The 27,295-nt window shown below is 46.3% G+C and overlaps 1 protein-coding gene across 1 annotated transcript in view; it reads left to right on the forward strand.

The window, feature by feature from the left end:
* FRAS1 (Fraser extracellular matrix complex subunit 1) overlaps window positions 1-27,295 on the forward strand; it is a 105,145-nt gene that overhangs the window by 31,538 nt on the left and 46,312 nt on the right. Inside the window, exons 5-21 of the mRNA XM_066548866.1 lie at window positions 730-837; window positions 2,143-2,235; window positions 3,399-3,558; window positions 4,078-4,211; window positions 6,673-6,756; window positions 7,356-7,457; window positions 7,552-7,743; window positions 10,939-11,028; window positions 11,821-11,968; window positions 13,739-13,882; window positions 14,164-14,298; window positions 18,950-19,093; window positions 20,369-20,509; window positions 20,921-21,061; window positions 21,821-21,994; window positions 23,524-23,664; window positions 25,171-25,314. Of these exons, the coding sequence (XP_066404963.1) occupies window positions 730-837; window positions 2,143-2,235; window positions 3,399-3,558; window positions 4,078-4,211; window positions 6,673-6,756; window positions 7,356-7,457; window positions 7,552-7,743; window positions 10,939-11,028; window positions 11,821-11,968; window positions 13,739-13,882; window positions 14,164-14,298; window positions 18,950-19,093; window positions 20,369-20,509; window positions 20,921-21,061; window positions 21,821-21,994; window positions 23,524-23,664; window positions 25,171-25,314 (2,275 nt within the window). The remainder of the gene's footprint in view (window positions 1-729; window positions 838-2,142; window positions 2,236-3,398; window positions 3,559-4,077; window positions 4,212-6,672; window positions 6,757-7,355; window positions 7,458-7,551; window positions 7,744-10,938; window positions 11,029-11,820; window positions 11,969-13,738; window positions 13,883-14,163; window positions 14,299-18,949; window positions 19,094-20,368; window positions 20,510-20,920; window positions 21,062-21,820; window positions 21,995-23,523; window positions 23,665-25,170; window positions 25,315-27,295) is intronic.

Here is a 27,295-nt window from a genome sequence, read left to right on the forward strand (position 1 = left end):
ATAGGCTGGATGACTGGGCTAGGGGCTGTCCATCCTACCCAGAACATCCTGTGTGGTGCCAGTTTAGCCCAGTGTTTGTCTATACAACAGGGACAGGGATTGTCTAGCTGCAAACAGTGTTTCAGCTGAGAAACTGATCCTCCTCTTCCCCTTTTCTTGTGGAGGCAGTGTGGGATCGTGACCTCAGCGGGGAGGGAATGGAAGGGGTCAAGCACGGCTGGTGGAAACCCTTGTGAATTAGCTGTGGGTGTTCCAGCTGGGTGCAATGATGGAGTGGTGGTGACAGCTGTTTCCAGATGTGTCAGGCTCTCTGCTTGGCCAGAGTCTCCTCCGTGGTGTTTGGGAATACACGTGCCCAGGTAGAGCAAACCCCAGGAGTGGCTTTGCCTCAAAGCTACCTCTGCTGCCTCAGCACCACCTGGGATCCACCCTGCAGTGTGGCCAGTGTGAGCCTGATCACAGGGAAGTTTTCCAGAGATGTTGTACTCACCTGGGGCTCTTGGAGGTTGGATTGTGTTGCTGTTGGAGCTGATGACTGGCCCTGCATGGCCTTGTCTTTCAGCTGTGTTTTGGAAGCTGTTGAGTGACAAGTGCCAACACAGGGCCTGAGAAGCGTGTGGGAGGGAGGGGGCTCTGTTGCAGTCCGTCTCTGTGGAGCTATTTGAGATGTGCTGTCAAGACAGGACGTGCCCTGTGCTGCATGGGCCTGGTTTCCAACTTCCTTTGCAGAATAACACCTCCTGGAAGCCGGATTCCTGCCAAGACTGCCGGTGCCGGAGCGGTGTTGTCACCTGCCAGCCTACAGTCTGCAGAGCCCCTCAGTGTGACTTCCAGAAGGTAAGGGCTGAGTTCCTGTGGCTGCCCAGAGCCAGGCACGGGCTCTGAGTCCCTGTACTCCTCCTTGGAGTGACAACACGTGGTGTGGGAAGCCTTTGTCCCCTTGCCTGCAGCCAGAGGCTGGGTGTTGGAGCAGCTTGATCCCAAAGGAAGCCCATGAACTGGGCTGCAGCCTCCCAGCATGAGCCCCCCTTCTTTTGGAGGTGGGGCTGGGGCTCCCTGGGAGGTGCAGATGGGCACTTTCCACTCTGCTGAGCAACAACAGAGCTGAGATTGTCTGTCCTCCAGTTTCTTCTTCCTCGTGATGGTTGCTGAGCTTTCCTTGTCTCCTGCTTGTCTTTGTCTGGATCTTCATTAATTGGCCATGGGACTGGTCTTGCATTAACATCTGGATTGCTGGGGTAGAGTGCACAAATAGCAGTGAAAAAGAGTGTTTTAAAGAGGCTGTCAGGATAATTATATGGCTTTGTGAAGCAGGTTAAAATGTTTCCCAATATGACAGCACTAATGAGGAAATAATTTTGATTCTTACTGGTTTTCCCCATTATTATTGCTGTGTATTGATTAAAGCTAGACTGAACTAGTAGGAATTTTTGTGCTAAAGAGGAGGGAGATCAAGTGCTGTCATGGCACATGTAATAATGAGTGCACTAGATAAAATTATAAAAATCAGATAAATGAAAAGGTAGCTACTTTAAAGCTCATAAAGGGAAATAGGTTTATAGTGTCAAGTGAATCTGTGTGACTCCTTGACATGGGCAATCTCCAAGATAAAATGTTTAAGTGTTCCAAAAACATCTGGTCATTTAAACATTGAAAAGGATCACCAAGGATCTCAGAAGAAAAAAATCCTTTCATGCTTCAAGGCTAAACCACCAACAGAAAAGCAAGGTCAGAAATCATCATCTTTCTCTATGGTTTATTTCTTATCTACTCATTATGAGATTTATGCAAATATGGCCGATCTTGTTTCAGCAACATCTGTCCCATGTTTCTCAGTGGCCTTTCAGTGAAGAACCTTGAGTTTTGTTTTTTATTCTTTAAAAACTGGTTCACCTGAAGAATTCCCAACTGTACTCTTGGGGGTGTAAATTCCGCTGTTATTTTGAGGGCACAATGTCAAACACACAAAGTGCTGTGCCACCTCTCAGCAAGGCAATGTAGTGTAGCAGCATTCTGTATTTCACCTGAAACCTTTCCTTTCTGAGCTAAGAGCACCAGGTCCAGCCAGGCCTCATGGCTTCACTTGCATTTTAGAGTCCCTGTTTGATGTCAGCTGTTTATTGAAATCCTGTCTCTTTTCAGGGAGAAGTGCTCCAAATAGCCTCCAACAAGTGCTGCCCCCAGTGTGCCTCCCGAGCTGAAGGATTCTGCCAGCACGAGGGACAGATCCACAGCGTGAGTGCCCTGTCCACTGTCTCAGCAGGGACCATCCTTACCTGGTTTTAGCTCCCTGTTTGCTGCAGCCAGTGGAGGCTACTGAGCTGGTGTGCAGGAGAAGGATGGATCTCTGCATGTATATCCTGTCACTGCCAGAGAGTGGAATTTAGCAGGAGTTTGGTCAGCAGGGTTTGCAGTTGCTGAGCAGTTGTGTGTCCTGCGTGGCTTAATGGGAGAAATTTCCCCACTTATTCCTTCCCTTTGCTGTTTCTGTGCTTGGCTGAGGCAGTGCAGTAACATCAGAAGGGGAGCAAAACACAGAGAGATTGACATCTTAGCTGTGCTCAGAGGAGCTTTCCTCTCAGCAGCCACCTATGCTGCCAGAGATTGATTGCTGCTCTGCCACCTGGGTTCTGTGTTCTGTAATCCTGAATCATTCACAGAGCAGGTTCTGGGATGTAGCTTCACCCAGGGGGGCTGAAAGGCCAAAACAATCAGAATAAGTGTCTGGAGATGAGGAAAAAAATCAAGATTCATGGGTAGTAGTTAATGAATCATGTCAAACAACTGGCAAATGTAGAAAAATGGCTTAACAGCAAACTCAAGTCCTATGTGTGGTCTCTCACAGACTTTTCTGTTTGACAAGAGGCAAGTCAGGTCCAAGTCTCAAGAAATATGCTAAAATGCCCAGACATATTTGCAGGGCTGTGCATATTGGAGGGCTGTGCTCTCCACACCTGAGATGGATGTTGAAACCCTCTGTTCCAGCATGAGGCATGGCCAGCATGAAGCTGGTACAAGCTAAACAAAAGCTGGAACAGGAGGGGTAGCACACTCATCCTCTTCTCATGTTTCTTTGGGCCTGTCATTTGGTGGCACTATGTTTTATCATAATACATTAAATTTCTTCATGTGCTATCTCTGCATTTTCCTGTGCTGTTCTCCTGCTGCAGCTTTTGTCTTTTGGCTCTTTTTGAGCCTGTTCTTTGGACAGGCATCCCCACAAAAAAGATATGGATGTATTCGTACCTCAATTGCATTTCACATCCCAGTCCTGCTGCCATGTGGTCAGAAAACCACTTTTTATCAGTGCCAAGCCTCATCCTGGAGAGAGGAGGAACTTGAAAAGGGACAAGGCTTATTTCTAGCTCTCACTGTGCCCTTGGTTGTGTTGTGTGCAGCACGGCACGCAGTGGGCCAGCTCGGGATGTGTATGGTGCTCCTGTGCCCATGGGAAGGTGACCTGCAGCCCCAGGACCTGCCCAGCCCGCACCTGTGGCCAAGGGGAGCTGCAGGACACTGCCCAGGGCTCCTGCTGTCCCAGATGTGTGGGCCCTGGTGGTGAGTACTGTCTGAGCTCAGAACCTCCTTTTAGCCCCAAATCTGGAAAGCTTTTCTGTTCTTGTGCAGTTTTGTTGGGGACACACTGGAGGCATGTCTTGTAATTCCCTTTCTCTCCTGCTGCCATCTTTACATTTTTAATGGCTTCACCCATGGGCCAAGAGGTGGGGGCAAGCTTTAAGCAGGGAGCAGATGTGCCTAATGTTGTCCTCCTTTTGGAGATTAAAATTGGGAAAGACACCTCAGGTATTTCCTGTGCACTTGGACTGCAAGTTCCAGAAATGCTTCTTCAGCTGTTGGGTGCCTTTCCTTGTAGAGTCCCAGTGGGAGTAGTGCATCCAGAGCTCTTAACTCACAAACCCCTTGGAAACTGGGGGAATTGTTGCCCTCTTAACCTGCTTTGGCAAACTGCAGTTTGGAATTCTGAGATGCACAGGAGCTGTGTTTTAACTATGGGTGACAGAAAGCGATGAAAGGGCATTGGAAAATAAACCTCCTCCTTGTTTTCCTGTCCCTAAGAGCCTTGCTCCTTTGATGGCCACGTGTTCCAGGATGGAGAGGGCTGGAGCCTGGGTCGGTGCTCCAGGTGTGTCTGCAGGGATGGTGCAGCTCAGTGCTCCACAGCTTCCTGCCAGCCTCTGCTCTGCAGCCAGGTCAGGACCCTCCAGCCTTCTGGGAATGTTCCTCAGCACCTCCTTTTCTGTGGGCAGCATGCATTTCTCATGCTGGGGAACAAATTAGCAAGCAAAGCTTCTGGGTGACAAGTGGGTGGTTTGGAAAAGAGATATTTGACCTGCAGAAATGGTGTGGAGTGATGGTGAAGCCTGTGTGTCTGTTCCCTAATACTTTCTTTCCCCATCATTTCATTTTTATCATCCCCTTACTGGTTAATTAGGCAAAAATTCTGTCTAAAGCAACTGCTTTTTGTTTTCCACTCAAAAAAATTGATTTGGAGTTGATCAGGAAGTGTTTTTATTTCTGTTGAGTGAAGGAATGAAAACACAAGATTTATAATGGGGTTTAACTTTACAAATTTCAATGTTTGGTTTGCAGCTGGAAAGCTTGATCTGCAGATCTTGTTACTGTTTTTTTTGTACAAGAACTCTAGAAGTGCATTTGAGAGTAGTCAACTGTGGATTAAATTCCCCTTTTGCCTTCAGAAATGCAAGGCAATTTGAGCTGAAAGAAAAGTCTCAGAGCAGTGTTCCTTCTGTCTGTTTGTGTTTAGAAAACAACAAAACTGGGAAGAGGAGTTAGGCAAGCTCATGGTTTTAGTCCAGTTAGGAGAACAGGGAAACTGCTGTCTCCACGGTCTTTGCTGTGGACAAGTGATGAGTTTTTAGCATTTATGCAGGGATCACCACAGCCAAAACCCTACAAGACTCTACAGAGCATTAACACAGGGTTAGGAAAAGCAGCAAACTGTTCACAGTACTCCAGACTCTGGGCAAATCACTCAGATTTTGGAATTCTTGTTGTTGTGTTGAAGGGTGTGACTGTGCTCTTTGGATGTTTTTCATGGGGCCCATTGTACCCTGGTTTTGGGCCCCTTGGTGTACTCCTTTGCAGCAGCATGCCTGGAACTGGTTCCCTGGAAATCCTTGTCTCTGACCTTGACTTTATGTTTTAGGGACTGCCATTTTCCAAGTATTTTTGATATATCCAATGATGAATCCAGGAGCTCCCTGAATGAGAACACTTCACTGAGAAAATCAAAAGCAGTACTCACAAACCTTTTTCTCTGTTGATGCTTTCCCAGCTTTCTGTTACTGGACAGATGTTTAGACAATTAACACTTTTTTTTTGGTCGATGAAACCCCACCTGTTAGAGAGTGTGTGTGTGTTAATTGTGTTTTGCTTTGTCCTGAGATATTCCACTAGTATTCATTTACTAAGTACTCTACATTAAAAGGAATTTATGCCTGCTTTAGATCCCTCCTTTCCCACTCCAAGTGGACTGGCGTTACCTGCTGAGCCATTGCACTAATGTTTAATCAGCTAATCATTAGGATCTAATTTATGGAATCAGGAGTGACTGCGTTGTTGCTGGGATGTATTTGAGAGTAATTGGGTGGCAGCATCCAAGTTAATGCAGCAGAAAGCCAGTTCTGATGGTGTTCCAGGCATTTCCTACCAAGGACATGTCCCACTGGAAGGGACATTAGCAGGATGTGCAAAGAACCTGTTCTGATCTCAGCCAAACCAAAGATTTTCTTGCATGGGCCTTTATCTCTGTCCCTTCCTTTGTTCTCCACTCCACAAAAGCCAAGACAAAAATTCTCCCAGGATTAAACTCTCATCTTCCATCTTTCTGATAACTTTGCTCTTCCCTAGGAGCTGAGGGGGAAGAATACCAAAAATTCCTGTTGCATGCCACCAAAATACACAAAGAAGGTCTTTTAACTCTGCTGGGAAATTTTGCTTGGTAACTTTTGTGAAAAGTCTTCCACTGTTTCTTTGGGAGATCAGGGTTTGACTGATGAACAGTGCTATTCCCAGCTGTAGGATGTACATGGACTGGGAGCTGTGGAATTAGCCAGGTTTTGGATGGTTGGAGTTGAGGCACACAGGAAAAGTAATACTGGTGTGAAGTGCCAGCATTTTCCAACATGATTTAAATCCATCATAAAAAACAATTGAAATTGGAAAAATCCAGTTTTAAGCATAATTTAGCATTTGCACAGACAGTATGGATAGATTTAACTAAAACAGTGCAGATGCCTGAGAGGTGGTGAGTGTAAATCACACCTTCAAAACCTCAAAATGTGGCAATTCCAGAAAAAAACTTCTCTCATCCAGCTCCTGCTTTATTGTGCTTCCCTGCACAGCTGTATAATTATTTTTTCCTCTGTATACCTGAATGTAAGCACTTTATGTCATGTGTATGAATTTATCTGCATCTCTCCATGTATTCACACCTCAGTTGCCATCTAAATAAGCCCAGAAAATGAGGTGGAGAAACCATCTTTAAAGCCTTTTATTCTGCTCCTGTGCTGCTTTTTGGGCCAAAATGAAGCCCTGAGTGGCAGAGGGTTATCCCATGGATGCTAAATGCCTGGAATTCCAAGCAATAATGTTCATGCTTTCTTTTCCTTGTCTCTGCCTGCTGTTTAGGAGGAAGTCATGGTTCTGCCTCCTGGAAAATGCTGCCCAGAATGTGTCCCCAAGCCCTGCTCAGTGTCGGGAAGAACATTCCAGGTGACTTGTGACAAACCACACCAAAACCACTCCCAATTTTTAGCACATCTCTCTTTCCCTTCTCCCCAGCCTCTGACTTTTTGCCAGCACTGATAGCTTACTGCAAACACTGCTCTTTTCCCTCCTGGCAAGGCAGGAGAGCTGAAAGAAATCAGGACTTGATAAGAATTTGCTGGCCAAAGCAGATGAGGCGCTTTCTTTCCACAATTGTTTTGAAGGAGGAAAGCAGAAAGCACTGGTGGTCAAAGTATTTATAGCTTTCATTGTGTCATCTGGAATTAATTGAGTGCATTATTTAATGAATGTGGGATTTTCTGTCAATGAGGTTTTTTTTGGCTAATAATAGTATTTTAGGCCTCCCCAATGCCACTAGCTTGCAATTAATGAGAAATACACACCCACAGTATGATCTAGACCTCAGCCCCTCTTCTTCCTGTTTGCTGAGCATGTAGAGATCAGCATTTTTTAAGGAAAGTTTATTATCTGATACAGACATGCAGAAGGAGCCATCATATTCCATAAGCAGCTCAGGTTTCTGAAAGGAATTTGGTTGTTTTCCAAGAGTGTTTAACAGCTCTATCCATGTTCTTTTTCAACAGCACGGAGAGCAGTGGCAAAAAAATGCCTGCATTACATGTGTGTGTCAGAGAGGGGAAGTCAGGTGTCTGAGGGAGACCTGTGGCTCTGTCACCTGTGAGGAGGTACTGAAAAATCACCCACTCTGACAGCCCAGCTGCACTTCTGCTGTGCCAGGGGCCTCAGAGAGCCCTGCTCACTGCTGGGTGCTGTTTCCAGGGGCAGAGCAAGGTGCAGCGTCCTGGGAAGTGCTGTGAGGAGTGTGTGTCTTCCAAAGGGAGCTGCTCAGATGGTGGCACCATCAGGTACCACGGGGAGATGTGGAACAGCACCCTCTGTGACTTCTGCATGTGCCAGGAGGGAGAAGTCACCTGCCAGGGAGCTGAGTGTGCCAAAGTGGAGTGTGCCAAGGTGAGAAAGGCTTTCTTCTCAAGGCTTGGTATTTTATTTTTTCCCCTCCCTTTTTCTTGTTTCTCAGCTTGAGGCACTCGAAGAACCAGCCCTTGTTTTGTGCAATCCCCTCAAAAATATTTCACAGAGAAGGAGAGCAAACCTGGAATTTCCCATGCAAGTTTGCACAGTGGGCTTCCACTGTGAAGCAAATCCAGTTAATTTAACTTGGATTCTCTCCCATGCTGTGTCTGTCTGCTGTAGTGGAGGGTCAGACACACAGGGGATTCAGTGGTGATCACTGGACTTATCAGGAGCTGAACACGGGGAAAATGTGCAGGTCAGAGATGGTTAAAAGCCTAAGAAATGTTCCTTTTATCCTCATTCTGTGTGCTGCAGTGGCCTTCAGGAAGGTAGTTGGATATGGAAGTCAGTGTTCTACTTTTCTTCAGTTTTTCCATGTCACTCTCAGCATGGAAGTGAGGCTGGCAAGGTGTTTTATTCCCAGTGCTTTTTACTCCAAAACTAATACCCTCCCTGCCAGGTTACATTATATTTGCTCTGCAGTGGATGTGCAAAATGCATTAGATAGGGTTGAGTGCTTCCCCCACATGCTTTGAATTGTCTTTTTTTGCAGTGGGATAAGACTTCTGTGTTGTCTGTCACTGCACAGGCTGAGAGGATTGGGATTGGTCATCCTGGAGAAGAGAATGCTTTGGGGTGACCTAATTGTAGTTTCCAGTACCTGAGGGGCTCCAAGAAACATAGAGAGACTTTTTGCAAGGGTCTGGAGTGACACAATAAGAGGTCATGGCTTCACACTGACAGAAAGTAGGTTTAAATTGGATATTGGGAACAAATCCTTCCTGTGAGGGTGGTGAGGCCCTGGCACAGGTTGCCCACAGAAGCTGTGGCTGCCCCATTCCTGGAAGTATCCAAGACCACTTGTCCCTTCCAGCCCAAACCTTTCTGTGTGTTTCTGTGATCTGTTTCAATTGGTGGGTTCTTACCTGTTTTATACCCACTGCTCCACAGTGTCAGTGAGGAAAAGGGAAAGAATTGTGGCCTCCTGGGTTTTCTGCTTCAGTGGAGATGCTCTTCTGGTGACCCTGCCTGTGTGTGCTAACTCTTGAGCAGCAGCACCCTTGTGGTGTGTCTGAGGTCCAGCCAAAACCCAGCATAATGGTTTCACTGGATTAGCTTGTTCTAATGAGTGTTCAAAGGAGTTAAAACCCACACGTGGGCTCCTAAATGGGACACAAAAGGGTGCATCAAGGCATAAAAGTGGATGTTCACCTGTGCTTGTGTCTTTGAAAGAGCCAAAATGCACTGAGTGTGGGACCCAAAGTCACCCCTGGTGTGGTGCAGCTGCTGATCACAGGAGCCGAAACTGCTCAGAGAGATTTTGCTGGATGAAAAGTCGTGGTTGCCATAAAATCGCATGCAGCTGTCTGAGCAAGCTGCCTGCGTGCTCCTGGCTGTAAATTGGATCATTTACACTAATGATGATGGCCTGCTGTCATGGCTCAGTGGGGAGGATTAGTTAATATTCATGCTCACATCTTGGGTACTGACAAAAAAAATCCACTGTTCAGAAAAGCCAGGGGTGTCTTCCAGAACAACAGCTGGAGATGTTAACGTGTAGGGTTCAAAACCCCTCAAGTCATGTTCAGTCCTGGTTTGCCTCAGTAGTGCAAGGTGTGCATTAATTAATTACAAGAAAATGTTTGCTCAGAAAGCAAATGCCATGTTTTCTTTCTCCTTTGTATTTTCCTTCTAAAGTTGCAGATCTGTTTACTCAGGCACCTGCCTCAAGAAACCAGAGCCAGTGTGAAGCCAGGAGCTCTTGGATTTCTCTCCTCACAAGGCACTATTAATTTCCTGGTCACATCCTCCTACTGGAAGTGTAATGAAGCCACAGATAGGAACTGCAAGAGGTTCAGCTCCAAACCCTTTCAAACAAACTCGCCCAGCAAAGTGTCTGTGGTGATTCTGACCTGATCCTCAAAAAGCCATTTTCAGCAGGCTGTGAGCATGTTCTCCACCTGGAATATGATCAATCTCTCTGCAGCAAAGCCACAAGTTATCTCTCACAGCCTCTCCCTTTTCTGAGCCTTGGCAGAGCAGCATAGCTGCATTTTTCTGGGGCTAGGCAAGCCGTGTTCCATGGATAGCTGCTCCCAGTTCTATAGCCTCTGTTTATGGATGTGGGTGGGGATGGCAGAGTTTACAGTACACAGCAGTGACATGAGATCCAAACCCTGCCAAAGGCATTTTGGAGTAATTGAAGAGCAGAGATGTATAGAAGCAGCAGGGAGAGATTTGGGCTGTGTGTGGTCCTCGGAGACTAGGAACCAGGTGGTTTTTCCTCTGTTCCCCTGCTGAGGAATGCACCAGGGATGCCAGAGTGTGGCCTGGCTTAGGTGTTCTTCCTTGGTGACCCTAGCAATGACCAGTGCTGCTGCTGCCCTGTCTATGTCTTTAATAATTCCCACACAACGATTGAGTGTGCCAGTGTGGCACAGGGAAAATGATCCTGGAACAAACACCCAATTGGCATAAATCAGAAAAACTTACTGGTAATCTTGGAAACCAAAGCTGTTTCTTGTGAGCTGTGTCCTGGTTCCCTGGGAAAAAGAAATCTCTCTCTTTTCTAAATATTCAGCTTCCACTTGGGCACAAAGAGTAGTAGTGAATTGGGGCACTTTATTCCTTTCTCCTGCTGCTAAATTCTTATCTTCAAACTGAAGTTATTTAAGTGGAATCTGCGGAGCTGTACACTTGTGACAAAGAACAGGCTTTTTCCATCTGGGATAAATAGAGCATGAGCTTTGAAATTCTCTTGGGGAAGTAAAAGTAGAACATTGAAAAGGAAGGTAAGCCTCTATGCATTGAAGTCCTAAGGTTGGCCTGGTGAAATCCCAGTGATCCATGGTAAAAAGGGGGTGTATTTTTCTGTGGGATTTGGGGATGAGGTAATGGCCTTAGCACTGAATTCTGAGGCCTTTCCTGGGGTTTATTCTGCAGCTGCAATATTGGCCAAGAACGTTTTCCAACCTCTGCCTACAGAGGTGAAGTGGGATAGGGAGAAGATAAGGTGAAATTAGATATTGGAGATTGCATTCCAGGGCAAGAGCTGTTCTGCCTCGGCATTCCACAGTGGTTTTGGCAGTGTTGATTCCGTTGAAATTGCTACAACCTTTCTCTTCTTCACAGGGTGAAGAATTAATTCACTTAGAGGGGAAGTGCTGTCCTGAATGTATCTCCAGCCATAGTGACTGTGTTTACAAAGAGTATACCAAAGCTGTGAGTACCCTTGTACAGGATTGCAGCAGGGTATAGTGAGTTCTGCTTACAAAGGTTTGGAGGGGCTGGCTCTCCCCCTCTGGCTCTGAGAAGGATATTATTTGCAAGTGTGGTAGCAAAATAATCATTAATACAGTCTGCAGATTGCTTTTGCAGTTTGCAGAAACACTTGTGTGCATCTGCTGCAGAATTTCAGTTTTCCTTGGTCTCCTCTGTGCAGCTCAATCAATCATTTTCCTTTAATATTTAATATCCCTACTCAGAGGTTTCCTGCACATTTCATAATGATAGTTGATTTTAATCCTATCAAGCAGAAGCTGCAGAGCTGGGGCAGTCTGTAGCTTTCTACCAATGTATCCCACTGATTATAATCTTTTCTGCAGCAGGAGCCCATTATTAATATTTTCAAGGAACTTCCCTCTGAAGTTAAAGAGAAAAGAGGGAACATTGATTATCTCGGTTTAAATATTCCAGTAGTGGACTTTTCATTGCCCTCACTGATGAGGGCTGGAGCTGATAGCTGCTCCTTGCCAACAAAAGTGGGAAATGAGAAATTTAATGTTGTATGGGGCTATTTTTTTCGATGCTGAGCCTTTCTTTGCTCAGATCCCTTTCTCTGTCCCAGGTGAGGTAAAACACTGAGGTGTGAGTTTTTTTCCAGTTGGTCCTTTCTGAAAGAGAAACTGGCAGAAAAGCTTTGTGAGCGTTTGAAATGCCTGCTGTCTCTTTTATGTACCGTTTCACCCGCCTGCCTGGCAAAGGAGGCTTCCTGAAGGCATGTTCCTCCCGCAGGACGGGCAGAGCTGGGCAGAGGGGCCGTGCCGGGAGTGCGAGTGCCGGGATGCGACGGTGACCTGCTTCCAGCGCTCCTGCCCGCCCTGCCCGCGGGGCAGCCGGCCCCAGGAGGCCAAGGGACACTGCTGCCCCCGCTGCCAGCCAGGTACAGAGCCAGGGCAGCCCTTGCCTGCTTCTGGAACCCCTGCAGCCCTCCTTCCCCCTTCACCACTCTTATCTAGCCCCCAGTCTGCAGTTGCTGATTAACTCTATAGTTTAGCTCTTAGATAAGTTTGATGCTCCCAGTGACTTCCCCTGAAGCGTTTTGTCTTTTTTCTTCTGCTGCTCCTTTCTTGAATCCCAGCATGAGTTTTGGAGTTTATAGGCTCCTGATTATTTCTTGGGAGTGGGAAGAAGAAAGACTGCACACACTGTTAATGCCACAAGCTCACCTGAGGCTGACTGGCTGCCAGTTAATAATTGTTTGGAAAGACTAGCCTAGCCTTGGCTTATATGATAATTTTGCCTATAAATTCCTTTTTCTCCAGGATATTGTCACTCCCCTGGATTTACATTTCATGGTTGGGAGGCTTTAGCTGTGGGTTGCTCGTTCTTTTTGGTAGCTCTTCTTGTTGCAGTCACATAACTTTGGTTTTATCAGGGTGCTCCAGTTAATGCTTTATCTCAGTAAAAAAGAAAATAGCTTCACAGTTTAATTGTGCTGGAGTGCCCAGGCACATTTGCCATCTTCTTGTTTTAAAGCTTGTTATTTGCTGCATGCTAATGGAAATGCAAAGCACTAGAGATAGAAAAGTGAAGGAAACAGGCTTTAGAAAGTTCTGATGGAATTGTCCTAGATTTTTGAGATGGAACAGCATCTGCATAGGCTGCTGAGGAAGGGATAGATGATACAGTATTCTCAGCACCTCTACCTTCTCCTTATCAAGAATTGCCTCTGTCTGTTATCCTTGAAAAAGTTGGTCATTTAGCTTCCATCATGGTAACATTTTGGAAAACCCAAGCTTTGGAGTCATGGTATTGGACATCCAGAGCCAAGCCTGCATTTTTTGTTTCCTGAAATGTAACTGACCATTTCCCTCACCCAAACCTACTCTTTTCCCTCTGTGTTTTTTCTGTCTTGCAGTGGTGGGGGGATGAGAAACAAATGCAAAGTGCAGCCTGCAGCAGTTCGATCTGTGAGCCCAGAACACCAGCCCCTGCTGCATCTGCTTCCATAAAGCCAGCAAAAATTGATTGCTGCTTCTCAGAGATGTGCTGGAGGGAAGCTGGCAGAGAGAACCCACTCCTTTTCAGCCAAGGGAAAGCAAAAAGCCCTGGGCACTGCTGTATTTATGTTAAAACCAGCAAGTATTCCCTCTCACTGAGAACCTTTGGCTTGGAGCCTCGCTGAGAACACTTGGCTGGGAGCAGAGGGGCTTTTTTTGTAGCTAGAGAAAAATTGTTCTGTTCTGAATTTCTCCATGTACCTGTGACCAGGAGATCCTTCTGTGGTGCTGTGGCATCAAGGTTTTTATGTAGGGGGAGCAGTCTGCCAGCTGTGCTCTGACCTGGCATGGACACAGAGTCATGACTTACTGCAGGGTTTGGCTTTAGGAATCTCAAATTCAGGTTGCTTTGGGCCATTGATTCCTGATGACTTACAATTTCACTGCTGAGAAACCATGTGGACAGTGAATACCCCTTTAATCAATTGCCTAGAAAATCTGGGTCTCTATAATGGCTTCTCACATACTGAATAGAGCAATAAAACATTTAGCCGCTTTGAAATAATCTAGTGTATAAAAACCCACTCCAAAGCTAGCACACCTTGCACCACCCAGGGAAAAAAGCCGTGAATTTCACTCCGGTTTCAGAGTTGCTTTGGTTTGCTCCTTCCTGGCTGCCAACAGTGCTCTGTGTGTTGCCCCTGTGCCAGGTGAGTGCCACCCAGACTGTGTGAGCTGCTCCCAGGCCTCTGATCACTGTGACTCCTGCCGGGACCCCAGGAAGCTGCTGCAGGACGGGCGCTGTGTGGAGATGTGTGGAAGAGGCTTCTACCTCCATGGGGGGGCCTGCCTGGGTGAGTTCTGCAAGGGGCTGGACCCCCCTCCTCTGCTGCATGCTGTGCTTTGGGCTGTGGGATCCCATGGGCTCATCCTGAAGAGATTGGGAAAGCATCCAGGCACGTGCTGTGCTGTAACCATGAGACTTTGGGAGGTTTCAGATGGAAGCAGAAGCAAGTTCTGGAACTCTTGAGCTAAAATGAGACAAAATAATCTCATTTTGTCAGACGGGGGGGGGGTCCTTGTGCATCAGGGATTTGGGATTGATTTTCCTTCTCTCTTTCCTTTCTCCTGGCAGCCTGCAATGAAACCTGCTCAGCCTGCAGCAATGGATTTGAGTGCTCCTCATGCCAGGCACCCCTGCTGCTGAAGGACGGGCAGTGTGTGCCTTCCTGTGGGGAGGGCTACGTCCAGGATCAGGTCCTCTGCACAGGTACCTCCAAGGACAAGGGGCTTCAGCCCTCTGGGATGGCAAAGCAGCAGGCAAAACTTTACCTGGGCTATGAGAACCCTCTCTCTTGAGGCATCTGCTGTTGACATAGGTGTTAATGTTCACCCTTGATTAAAGGAAGGAGTGAGTGAACAGAGAAACCAAGCCATGCAGGGTAACATTGATCACTGCTTGGGGAAATATTTGTGACAATTCCTCAGTGGATCAGTTCTGTTGTGTGATTCTTTGACTTGAGTGCAGACTGCCTGCAAGTGCTCAGGATATGGTACTTTGAGGTGTATAGAAAATTGCCTGGAGGGGTGGGGGATTGATAGAACTCAGGAAATACTTTCTGGGGAAGTTTCCTGCTTGGTTTTGCCATTCATTCAGTCCATACCATGTGCTCTTCCTAGAAGTGCACTGAGCTCGCTGCTCTCAGGAAGCATTCTTACAAAGTAAATTGGTAATTCTATAAAACACGGAGTGGTGTCTAAATCCTTTATCTTAGTAGTTGGAAAGACTGAGAGTAAGATTGGAAAGTTAGCTTTCTCTTTGATGGGACTCTGACAGTGCTTTTATGAGCTTCCCCTGCTCATCTGAAATACTTTAAACTCTTCCCAAAGTGTAAAGCAGCTGCTTTTTCATCATGGCAGTTTAATTGTTTTCTCTAAAATTAACACTTTTCTCATCTTCATGTTGGCCTTTTTAGAAGGCTTCTAATTATTTCTGCAGCTCTTATTCAGCAGAGGGGTGGAGCAAATGCTTAACTTCTGAGCCATCGCTTTAATTTCTTTGGAGCTAACCCTCTTCTCAGAATTAAATACAGGCTGAGGGCTTCTGGCACATTTCAGGGCAAAGCACTTTAGAGGGTTAGTCCAGCTTCCTTTTCTGAAGTGGCTTCCCTTGAAGAGCTGACTACTTGTTTCAGGTTGTGAAAGTCTGAAAAACCTCTGTCCTCCAGCAGCCACTACAGCCCAGGGCATCATTGTGGATGTATAAACAGACAAGAGAGACCCAGTCCAAAAGAATTTGTAGGCTTAAGTATCAAATAATCTTCTCCTTCATTTGGTTTTATTTTATCATTTCCTTTCCACCTGCTGGTGGTGGTTTAATTGGCAGTGTCCATGCACTGCTGAAGGGGTAGGGAAAGGCTAATGTTTCATTTTATTGCTGGTTTGTAGATTACTGATTGTACACTCCATCCAAATTTGCAGTCACGCATGCTTGTGGCTGAATGTTGCTGGGAAAATTTGTTCCTCTTTCCTCAAGGGAATTGAACCAATTTGCTTTAGTTCTGCCTGGCTGCATTTTCTGCATAAAGTCCAACCAGTGGAGAAAGTCTTAAGTTTCAGATGCTGTCTGTAAAAAAATGGCCATTCAATCTTTTCCTTGTATCCTCTTTATTGCTGCGAATCTCTAATCAGATTGTCAAGATGGGCCTCAGACTGCTCCAAAAGATTTTCCTCATAATGGTTTTAACATCTACAATAAGCATGTTCCAAAAGCACAGAAAGGATGAACTAGACTGTGTTAATTGCTGTAGCTCCAGTAAACTCCCTCTTGAGGAATTTGCTCTGGACTTGAAAGAGACTTAACACCAGGTTTCTTGCTCTAGCCGCTTGTTGGAACACTGTTGTCTGCATTGTAGAAAAACACAGTGAATTAGCCTTTCCTTTTGTTCATGTTTTATAACAGCTGGTTTAATTGAGTCTCTTTTGAATTTTTGATTACAGTTGTTTGATCTCTGCCCTATTTGAATCCTGCACTGGGGTTGTTTCCTGCCCCCATCCCTCCACTTGCTTTTGTGAAGAATTAAAACCATTAAGAGAAAGTAGAATTGAGAATAAAAGGTAATAAGTTCAGTTATGTAGCAGTGGATTTAAAGTTCATGGTTGAGTTTGTGTCAGGCAGAGTGGTGGGTTCTCCCTTGGCAGAAACAGAACTCCCTCACCAAAGGCAAAGCAAAGAGAAGCAAGAATAAACTATGTTAGCATGGTAGAATGGAAGGGCTCGAAGGACTCACAGTGTTCAATGCTCTCACTGCATTTTTCTTACTTAATTATTTATGTTTTCAGGATTATTCAAAAGCCCAGGCAGAACTGGAGTGTACCTGCTTTCATCTCCCAAAATGCCAATGTTGAAGTGTGTAACTTGACACTAACAGACCCTGCTCGCTCTGGAGCAAAGCACTTGGATTCCTGCTGCCTACATGTTCCTTTTTCCTGCTGTCCCTGGGCTGTGGAGGATCCTCCAGGATCCAGCACAGCTGAGCTGAGCTTGCCCAGCTCCCAGAGAGGAGTGCAGGGCAGAGGTGGCACAGATCCATGGGACCCCAAAGCCCAGCAGTGCCTTCTGTGTTCTTACTGGAATACCACTGGCATTGCCCTGCTGCTGTGGTCAGACCTTGGAGGGTTTCAGGTGTTTGCAGAAGTTGGTGAGCAACAAAAGAATCCCCTACAAATCCCAACTGGGAATAGCCAGGGGGGTGGAATTAGCTTCCTGGCTGTGCAGTCACTTCTGTTGTTTATTTTCACACGGCCACTTGGTTGCTGCAGGCAAAGATGTTTGAGCTGACAGTGGCTCATGGAATGCTTCCATTTCTCCCGTTCTTTCTGTGGAGCTGGTGCCTGGCTGCTTGGGTGAGGAGCAGCTGCTGAGCCTGGCAGGGATCCAGTGCTGAGGGAGCCAGGGATTCTGGAGTTAGGGTGTGTAATCACAGAATCAGGGAATCACAGAATGGTTTGGGTTGGAAGAGACTGTAAAGATTATTGTGTTCCAACTCCTCTGCTGTGGACACTTTTCTCTATCCCAGGTTGTTCAGAGCTCCATCCAATCTGGCCTTAAACACTTCCAGGGATGGGGCAGCCACAGCTTCTCTGGGCAACCTGTGCCACAGCCTCACCCCCTCACAGGGCTTTGCCAAGGGCCAGCAAGAGCCAACTGGTAACTGTTTAAAAACACAGCCAGGCTGCCAGCAGGGAAAAGTGTCTCCTGGAAAGGAGCAGCACCTCTAGGGAGGAATTGAGAACTTTGCAAATGACTGTGAATGTTCAGATGTGCTGACATACTGAGGCAGGTTAACAGGCAGGGGTCCCAGCTGTGCAGTGGAAGTCTGCAATTAAAGGATCCAAGTCCTGGCACCCACTCTTAAAAAAACATGTTGAAAGTTAGAGTGAGCTCAGAGAGGAGCAACACAGGTCTGGAAGGTGAAGTGAGGACATTTCACTGCTTAGAAATTTACAGCATGAACTCGTACTCTGCAGTCAACTTTGAGAAATCATCCAAGCTGGAATGAGATGCAGGTTTTGTATCAGCAAGGGAAATTATCGACTGGAGCAGGAAACTGTGCTCAAGCTCTGCCTTGGGATGGGATGGTTGGTGTTTGGTGTCTTGGGATTGTGAGGGGAGGATCCTACCCAGTACAGGATGCCCAGGGTCCTTTTGAGACACCTCTCACATTGGGGTGCTCAGGAAGGCAAGGAGCCACAGCATTCCGGAAAGATCAGGAAGGAGGTGGAGGGAAAGAAGATGCAGGAGGGTGAGAAGGAGGAGAGCAAGCAGCTAATCAGGACAAGGAAAGGGAAAATAAACCAGGGTGGAAGTGTGGAGAAGGAGCATCCAGAATGCCCATGGACCAAGGGCACGAGCTCAAATGTCCTGTGTCTTGCCCCCTGAACACTCCCTGTTCTAACCCCAAGTGTTCAGTTTCCTCTGTGTGAGATGGAGCTGATAGCTCTCCCCTGCCTAGGGCAGCAGGGAAATCCCCTGGGATGGGATGCTGTGCCCCTCTCTGCCATACGACTAGTGTATAATGCGCTCTCAGTGCTGTGGATGAGCTGCTGTGCCTGCAGGTCCCTGCATTGCACTGATGCTGCTCACACATGAGTTTTTCTTGGGTGGCTGCAACACTCAGGGCAGTGTTGGCAGGGCAAACATCAAGAAGTTCCCTTTTCTCCTACCTGCCACGGACTGGGAGCACAAGCATTGGAACATAGTTGGGTGTAATTGAGGAAAAGAAAAACCAACCTTAACAGCTACAAGAACTGTAATTTGCACCGTTCCTGTAATACTGGTAGCAGAGGATTTGATAGGAGTCTGTGTCCCATATTTTCCCCAGGAATTACTCAGGCTGAGCACGTGAGGTTTCCTCATAAGTCAGTTCCTTCTGCACCTGGAAGGACAGGAGGAGTTGTTTCTAGAAGCAGGCTGGCTTGTTTTTCTTTCTGCCAAACCTTGACTGCAGCACAATTCTGTGTTTGTGCCTGGAGCTTGGTTACTGTCAGCAGCCACCCCGAGCATCTGAGTTTTAAGGAGCCTCTGATGGGATCTCTTCCTGTTTCCCTTTGTGCTCCAGGGACTTTAGAGTGTTCCAGCACTCCTCCTGGGGTGGGAACAGCTACACCATCTTGTCTGGTCTGTGCTGCTGCCACATTCCAAAACATGCAAAACGCAGCTTGGAGTTGTCCTGCTGGGATGGCTTGGATGAAAGATTCCAACCTAAGAGCAGCAGTGGGTTGTGTTGGTTATTTTTCATCTTCTGTAGCAGTGAAAGCCTGAGCACACCTGAGAAGAAGTGCAGTGGTGCAGGCCCTGGGCTGTAAGGAGCTGCTTGGAAGGAGGTTGTCGGCTAATCCTGCACTTTTCTCCCCTGCAGCCTGCCATGAGTCCTGCTCCTCGTGCTGGGGAGCTGCTGAGAGCCACTGCCTGTCCTGCAGGGACCCATCACACGTGCTCCAAGCTGGGCTCTGCCTGGCCAGCTGTGCCCAGGGGTTCTTCCCAAAGGATGGTGTCTGCACTGGTAAATACCTGTGAGAGGAGTGCTCTGCACAAGCAGCAATCAATATTTCATTTTGCTGTGCAGCAGCTGGGGGTTTATTCATGTCTGACAAGCCAGCTGCACCCTGAGCATTCATAGGGGATGAGGGAAGCTGCTGTTTGTTTGTGAGATTATTAATTCATTTACACTAATCAGATGCTGAAAGGTTTGAGGGGTTTTTCCTTGCTGAACAGCTTGAAAAACTGGGCTGTTTCTGAGGGCTTGACAAATCCATTTGTCTGTGGAAAGAAAAATGGCTTTTGCTAGCAGCTTTCTGTAAATTTAATTATAATTCAGCATCACAGTAACTAATACCTGCACAGCAGATGTGCCTTGGGAAATGGGAAGGTTTGCTGGGAAAAAGGGGGAAGAGGTGGCTAGAGGGGATTAAAAGACATAAGTCAAAGAGATCCTGAAAGGGAGAAAAAAGATCTCAAATAAGGAATCTGGCATTTGCTACATGGATTCTAGTCTAATCTGGATTGCTGTTGGCAGCAACCTCCAGCTGCTGGGAGGACTGTCCATGGTCAGTCAGGGCTTGTTTGGCTTCAGGCGTGTGGCTCACACAGGTGTGTCTGGGCTACAGCTTGATAGAGAGAGCTTAAAAGCTGGAACGTGGTGGCAAAATTGTTGGTATTTGTGCTTATTCTCAAGGACCAGGTTCCCCTTCATTTTGGTCAGTGTCTGTACCAGGCAGCTTTATTCACTTATGTTTTAAGTGTGCAGGCTTGAAATCTTACAGCTGAAAATAATTTAAGCTGAAAAGGAAATTTAACTTAGGTTTGGTTCTTATTGCCAGTGGTTTCTCAAAACCCCATAGCTGTTCCTTGAAGCCTCTGGGAGTCAGATCTTTCACCAAAAACCATGCATTTTGATACCCAGCTGGAGAGCTGCTTTGTCTAGTGAAAAGAAACAGAAATTGGTTAAGTAAAATGCCTGACTCTTCTAAAACTCCAGCATCATATTGCCTTAGGAAAGCCAGAGTTCCATGGACAACAGGTCAGTTCACTTCAGAGCTGATTGCCTGGGGTAATATGGACCACAGGAATTGATAAGAAAAATTATCATGCTTGAGTTAAGCTGCATTTTCCCACTTTGAAGAGAAGGTGGAGGGGGGAAATTACCATTTTTTGAAATCACCTTTTCCCCCCGCTTCCTTTCTGAACAGTCTGGTAACTGCTGCTTGTGAAAATTTATGGGGTGCTTTCCATCCATGGGGAGAGGCTGATGGCTCTGCTGTTCTTCTTCTCGTGGCAGCTTGTGGCCAGTTCTGTGAGAGATGCTCTCCAGAGGCAGGCAGGTGTGTGAGCTGTGCTGCAGGGAAGCTGCTGCACCAGGGGAAGTGCCTCCCACAGTGCCCACACGGACATTTCCTGAGCAGCACTGGAAGGTGCACAGGTAAGAGGGGTATTTTTGCCCTTTCCTAAGCTCTCAGGGCACCCCCCTTGTGTTGTCTGCTCTTCCTCAGTCGTGGGGAAGGAATTTTGAGGGCACAGAAATGGGAGTGCGGACAGGGAATTTGACTTTTTTTGTTGTTTTCTTTCGTTCACTTGTGATGGATTGTCTCAAATAACCTCTCTTCCTTGCCAAACATGCTGAGGTACACATCCAAAACATCGTGTGAGCCAGAGTAATTACTGGTAGTACTTATTAATACATGGGCACTTCTGCTCTCATTAGTTCACCTAGCTGAGTCTGGCTCCAGCTGGGAGTTTTCCACAGCTGGAGAAGGCTGTAGTCAGCAGCAGCGCCACTCTGAAGGAGTAGAAATGGGATGTTTCAGCTCTGTGTTCTCTGTTTCTCTGTCAGCTTGTCACGCTTCATGCTCCACGTGCCAGGGACCTCTGGCCACTCACTGCACCTCCTGTTCCTTCCCTCTGGCCCTGCGCCAGGGCCAGTGCCTGGAAAGCTGTGGAGAGGGCTTTTACCAGGATCACAACATCTGCAAGGGTAAGCTCTGCGCTTGGGATAAGTTCCCCAGCTGCTGTAAACCAGGTTTTGTTTTTCCTGTATCCTGTGCTGAACCAGTCAATGCTTAATTCCTGCCTTTCCTGCTGATTGTTTTCTGCTTTGAAAAAAGTGAATTTTCCCACATACTTTCTGATTTCACATCCCCAGGATTTAGTAATTTCTGGGACTTTTTTTTTTTCCCTTCTCTGTGTACATTGCTGAAATAAATGTACATTGCTCCCAGGTTTTTCTCAACACGACTTAAGAGGTGGGTGAAATTCCACATATACCTGGTATGAAATTCCATATATACCTAGTATGAAATTCCACACACATCTGGCAGATTTGCAAAGATGGAGGTCATCTTTGCAGTAGTGGGAAAAGCAAAAATTGGAAAGGTGAATTTCTGTTTTGTGTGAATTGTGAATTTCACACAAAGGGCTTTTCTCCTGTCATTTCTTGCTGTCCCTCCTAATGAGATTGAACTCACTGTTGCAGTTCCAGAAATTAAAGGAGAATTGGCTGTCTGTGGCCCAGGGCTGCAGTTTTTTTTTTGTTCACCAGCTTTACTCAGGAAAAGAGCTGCTCCTTGGGGGCGGGGGAGAACAATGTCAAAGTATTTTTCTTAAGTCCCTGTTCTGTTGTAGAGAGCAGCACCACATGCTGCTGAGACTGGTCTCTTGGGTCTCTGGGAAGCTGTCCATTGTCCTTCTCCCTGGGAAAGCTGTGGCTCTGATGGCTCTGTCCCCCTGTGCCCAGGTTGCCACCCATCCTGCCGCTCCTGCACCGGCCCGGGGACCGCGCAGTGCCTGCAGTGCCGGGAACCCCAGGATGTCCTGCAGCCTCACCTGCCTGGGGAAGGAGCTCTCCATGGCCTTTGCCTCCCCCTCTGCCCATCCCATTTCCATGTGGACAGCACAGGAGTCTGCAGAGGTGAGAAGAGCTGGTCAGAGCCCTGGGGTTTGGGTGTTATGGGGGAGCTTGTAGAGCATTTGATTTGTACAGCCCTGTGCTTGCCTCGTGCCTGCCATGAGTGTTTAAACTCTGTAACTTTCAAAATGACACATCCTAGTGCTTTTGAGGGAAAATGTAATCTACATAAGACTCCTGACTAAAAGACTCAGGTACTTTCTTTTTGAATGCCTCTGTTCAAGCCTGCACAGCTCAGCTCCTTTCCATTGAAGCTGAGTATGTGATTTTTAGCACTGACTTACTTTGAAGCAGGATCAACCCTTAAATCCTTTTGAAAAAAGACTGAGCTTTCTCCTTCTTAGCCCTTGGAGCAGGTCAAGACATCCCACAGCAGTCTTTTCTTTTGAGGAAGCTCTTCTGCTACATGCCCTGCAGGACAGCTGCCATTTCAGCCACTCTCCTGAAATACCAACTAGGAAGCTTTTCCATGAAGGCTGGAGTTTGGAAAAGGGAGTAATGGGATGTACACTGGGGATGTGTGTGGTATCCCACCAGTCAGAGAGATAGTGACTGAAGTAAAGTAGTAGTAATAACAATAGTAACAACTCTACAGGTGGCTATTTCTTCCTGTTAGGAAAAAAACTATCTGTAAAAGTGGACATAATTTAAAATCCAGGGTTTTTTTGTTTTATAGTGCTTTGAAAAGCAAACCCACAACATTGTGCAGAACAGAAGCATGTTCATATGTAGGCAAAATACTGGTTTTGTAGAGTCATAGAATGGCCTGGGTTGGAAGGGAACCCTAAAGATCTCCCTGGCTGCCAGCTAAGTGTAATTGTATAAATTACTTTATTTCATTTAATTTCCTCTGTCCAGCCCTGTGTAGTTGTATAAATTACTTTATTTAATTTAATTTCCTCTGTCCAGCCCTGTGTCTTGTCTCCCCAGAGTCCAGAGGTCTGCGTTCAACTCATACAGTGGAACCTGTGGCCTCCAGCCACTCTAATAAGTATAAGGTTTTTGGCTAGTGAGTTTATGTATTTATTTAATCAGATGGCTTAGCTGAAGATAGATCGGTTTAGGGCCAGTTCCAGGAAAGAAATGCAGTTTTTAACTGCACTCCTCCTTCTTGCTGGGCCATCCTTGTGGTGAGTGTTTGTTTCAGGTGGTCAGTCCACCTCTGTGGGTGTTTGCTCCAGAATGGATGATAATTGTGCAGAGATAGGAAACCCTGCCTGGAGTGGCTGCAGGGTGATAACAGAAGGTGACTTCAGCAGCCGGTGAGTTTGCAGAACCCCAGAGCTCTTCCAGGGAGGACAAGAGCATCACATGGTGTTGGGCAGCTCAGCTTTGCATTTCAGCAATGAACTGTGTGGGTGCAAAGAGATATTAAATCTGCAGCTGTCTCTGCATGCCCCTTATCTTCAGGAACTGCTCTCTACTTTGCACTCCTTCCTACCTCTCCCAAGCATATTTTGAGGCAGTAAGGAGCAAAATAAGGCAGAATTAACGTGGCTTTCTGTGTGTTCTTGTGTCTCCCTGTGCTGCAGAGTGCCACTCCTCCTGTGCAGGCTGCGTGGGGAATTCCTCCCAGGACTGCACGGCTTGCCCGGCTCCTCGCGTGCTGCTGTTGGGCAGATGCCTCCCCTCGTGTCCTGAGGGGCTCTTCAGCCACAGGAACCGCTGCTCCCGTGAGTGCACCTGCAATTACAGAGGCTGTAATTTCTCTGAGGGTGTTTAGGTATTTTCAGTCCAATTTCAGGGAATGGAATCTCCTCCTAATGGGAGAGAGATGTGTGTAGCACATGCTATTTCATAGCACATGAAATAAAACAACGTGGACACGCAGCTCTCCAAGGTTAAAAAGAGGGAAGTTTAATTTCTGACTCCAACATTTATAGATTTCTAAAAGTGACAGTGGGTTGGGGGATGACAGCGCCACCTCTCCAATGGCACTGGACAAACCCGCAGTCTATCAAATTTCTTCTCCATAAAAGAATGCAAAACAATAAGTTATTTACATAAAGTGTGTGAGAAAGTTCATTTCAAGAATGTAAACATCAGAAGGCTTAGAAAATCCAAAAAACCAGGGCAACAGACACGCACTTGGAATCATAAATTGCACTATGTTTTGCTCCTCAGGACTGTTTCCCTGAAGATATTTTGTGCTTGATTTCAGGGTGGTGTTCCTAGCTTGTGTGCTGTGGAAAAAAACTCTTTAATGGACAACACCAAAAAAATAAAATGCTTTTATTTGGCAATGTCTCAGATTTAGAGAGAAAAACCTTTCCTAAAAAGTCCATTGCTCTATTTATTCAATTTATTCAACCAAGGAACAACTCTATAAATAGATTTATTTGGCAGGCCATTGTAAAGATTCATCAGTTCTGAGGTGTGCACTGCCACCTTAGAGCTGAGGTAACTGCTGAGTGCTGCTTTACGCTGCTTCAGGTTTATAAAAATGTCTTAGAAACAAAATTTCAGTGTCAGGAAAGTGCCATCTTGCAAGCTGTGTCCTTTCATTCCTAAAGAGCTTTGAAAGTAGTTTTTAAGAATTTTTTACTGACTGGTAGCCGTAGTATTTTTATCTCCCTCAGCTCTGTAGCATGGAAATCTGACATCTGTCATTAAAGCTGGGAGGATACAAAAGCAGCCCATGAAATATTTCTGAGTGCTCTTAAGCCACTTTCTCTGCCATGTCTTTGTTGAGCTTTTGGCAGACAGAAGTGGCTAATGAGCTGGCAGGGCATTCCTGCTTCAGAGGTTTCAGTTTGGGAGGGCTTGGTGGAAAAACCATTCCCCGGTTTTCCTCTCATGCATATCAAGCTCCACAATGATGTTGACAGAGTCCCAAGAGAAGTTTAATTTATCTCCCCTGGGCATCCCACTCTGGTTTTTTATATGCACAAGCGTATGCTGGAGGGAGGAATAACAGGGCCAACCTATCTCTCTCTCTTTTATATTGTGTCTAGATCTATACCTTGATTAATGCAGGGAACAAATCACTGACAACCCATTTCCTCACCTTGTTTATTCAAAATGAGCCTTCCAAGCCACAACCCTGCAGTCCCTGGTGCCATGAGACCACTTTGTGCCCATGTTTTGTGGGCGTAAATGATGGTGGGAGCTGGTTTTTGGGAAGGGAGGGGAGAGGGTGCACCAGGAGCCTAACCAGGAGTGTTGATTCTCTCCCTCAGCCTGTCACCCATCCTGCAAGACATGCCATGGCCCCTCTGACTGGGAATGCTCAACCTGCCACCCCCATGCCACTCTGGATGGTGGCAAGTGCAGGACAGGCTGCAAGGAGGAGCAGTACCTCAACCTGGTGGGCTACTGTGTGGGTGAGTCAGGACAGCTTCTGGGGCATGAGCTGTCTGTGCCATTAACTGCTGCTTCACACTGCCAGCAAAGCTGCTTGGGTGCTGCTCAGAGCTTCAGGAAAAGGAGCTAAGTTGGAATTTGCGATCCAAAGAAGCAGTTGATGGGGCCCTAAAGAAAAGCTGGCACAGCAAGAGTTGCTGTGTGCATTTTTGGGAGGTAATAGGATTTCTGGATGGGGATTGTGCTGTGTGGGTGCTCACTGCCTGCACTTAAGCCAATCTTCTGAAACCACTGATTGCATTTATCTGTTTAAAAAGAAATATCGCTTTTAATCCGTCCCACAGACACGTATAAACATATCCTGGGAACAGCTCCAACCATTTCTAAGCTTTATCAAGCCTTTTTTTTTTTTTTTCTTTATCAGAAAAAGCTACGGTGTGTGAGGCTTAATCCAGGCTGAACAGTTCCAAATGAGATAAGGAATCCTAAGAAAAGGGAAAAATGCATTAGGAGTAATAAATATATCCATTGAGAGGCTATTGTTCTCAGTTTAATATGATTTCCCTTCACAGAGCCTTCTCTTTGCTGAACATCTATGTCCTGTATGTTTTTTAATGAAAGACTTGTTTCTTTGCTCTCAACAGCTTAATTCTATGAACCATCTTTTCATCTCCCTTTTAAACAACAGTGACTGTTTTGTCTGCAGGGACAAAAAGAACAGGGAAAGAAGGTGTGTGAGGAGTAGGAAAATATCCTAAAAGTACTGTACAGCTCCTTAGGAATTCAGGTTGGGGAATCAAGATAGAGCCAGATAACTGCAAACTGGAAATAATTCAGCATTTCAGTGTAAAGAGGTGTCTCTGTCCTCTACAATTTTGGGGGATACAGTGGTACTAACTAATGTCCTGGCATGTGAGAGCGCTGTGCATTTTAATTCTTCCACCTTATTTCCCCGTTAATTTGCATTATGCTTCCTATGAAAGAAGTCCTGTGGAAAAGTGGCCTTCCCCTGTGAATTGCGTTGGGAAAACCTTAGTACCATTTATCATCAGTCAGCACTCTTTCTGAGGAGGGTTTATTCTTTAATTATCCCTTTCTTTGGTGTCATGGACCAGTTCTCCTGCTCCCCAATCCCAGTGATCATCAGGGAGATGTCCCAGGAACTGAAAGCAGTGTGGAGGGCATTCCTTGTGGCATGGGACCCTCAGTGTCCAGGTGTTTCCTTGTCCCACAGAAGCTGTGAGAACCCTTGCAGAGCAACATAACTGAGGTTTTTCACCTTGACCAAAAAGCTGTGCTTTGGCCCAGGATCTGCAGTCTGAAGTGTGTTGCTCTTTGTGCTAAATTTATGTCTGGTGTTTAAGCAAAAGAGGTTTGTGGCCAGTTCTCCTGGAGGTAAAGTGCTCCACATCCAGGTTGTTAAGTTTCACTCATTCTTCTCATTGAACACTGATTGAAATGCTGAATTTGCCCTTGCAAGTTATTAATTACCAGTTAAAGAGCAGCTGTCCCATAAAAGAGCACATTAAAACTCCTGACACCCTCATAAGATATGATTTGCAACGGAATCTAACAAAGCTTTTTCCTTCACCTCCCAAAGCAATATATTCTTACAATTATCTTCCCATTTATCTTTAATTCCCCACCCTGCAGGCAGAATTGTGTTATGGCTTATAGGGCCTGCTGTGCATCAGTCATCTGCCATCCTTTATGGACCTGGAGGGGGAAATCTTTCACAGAGGCTGGAGAAAAGCAACTGTCACTCCAAACGATTGCCTGGGAATTAATGGTGTTATTGTGCATGTTACCTGAATGAGGATTGGAACATTTGCCTTGTTAATAGGAACAAAAAAAAGGTCTTGTTTTCAGCAGTTAATCAAATAAGCATTTCACATTTAAGCAGAGGAAAGATAAAATGTCCTCAACTTTCAGAAAATCAATGAGTCCCTAAGCTCTGTTTTGGGCACACAGAATTTGTGCCAACTCTCCCCTGAGAGTGCT

The sequence above is a fragment of the Molothrus aeneus genome, chromosome 4 (assembly GCF_037042795.1).
Source record: "Molothrus aeneus isolate 106 chromosome 4, BPBGC_Maene_1.0, whole genome shotgun sequence".
NCBI lineage: Eukaryota > Metazoa > Chordata > Aves > Passeriformes > Icteridae > Molothrus > Molothrus aeneus.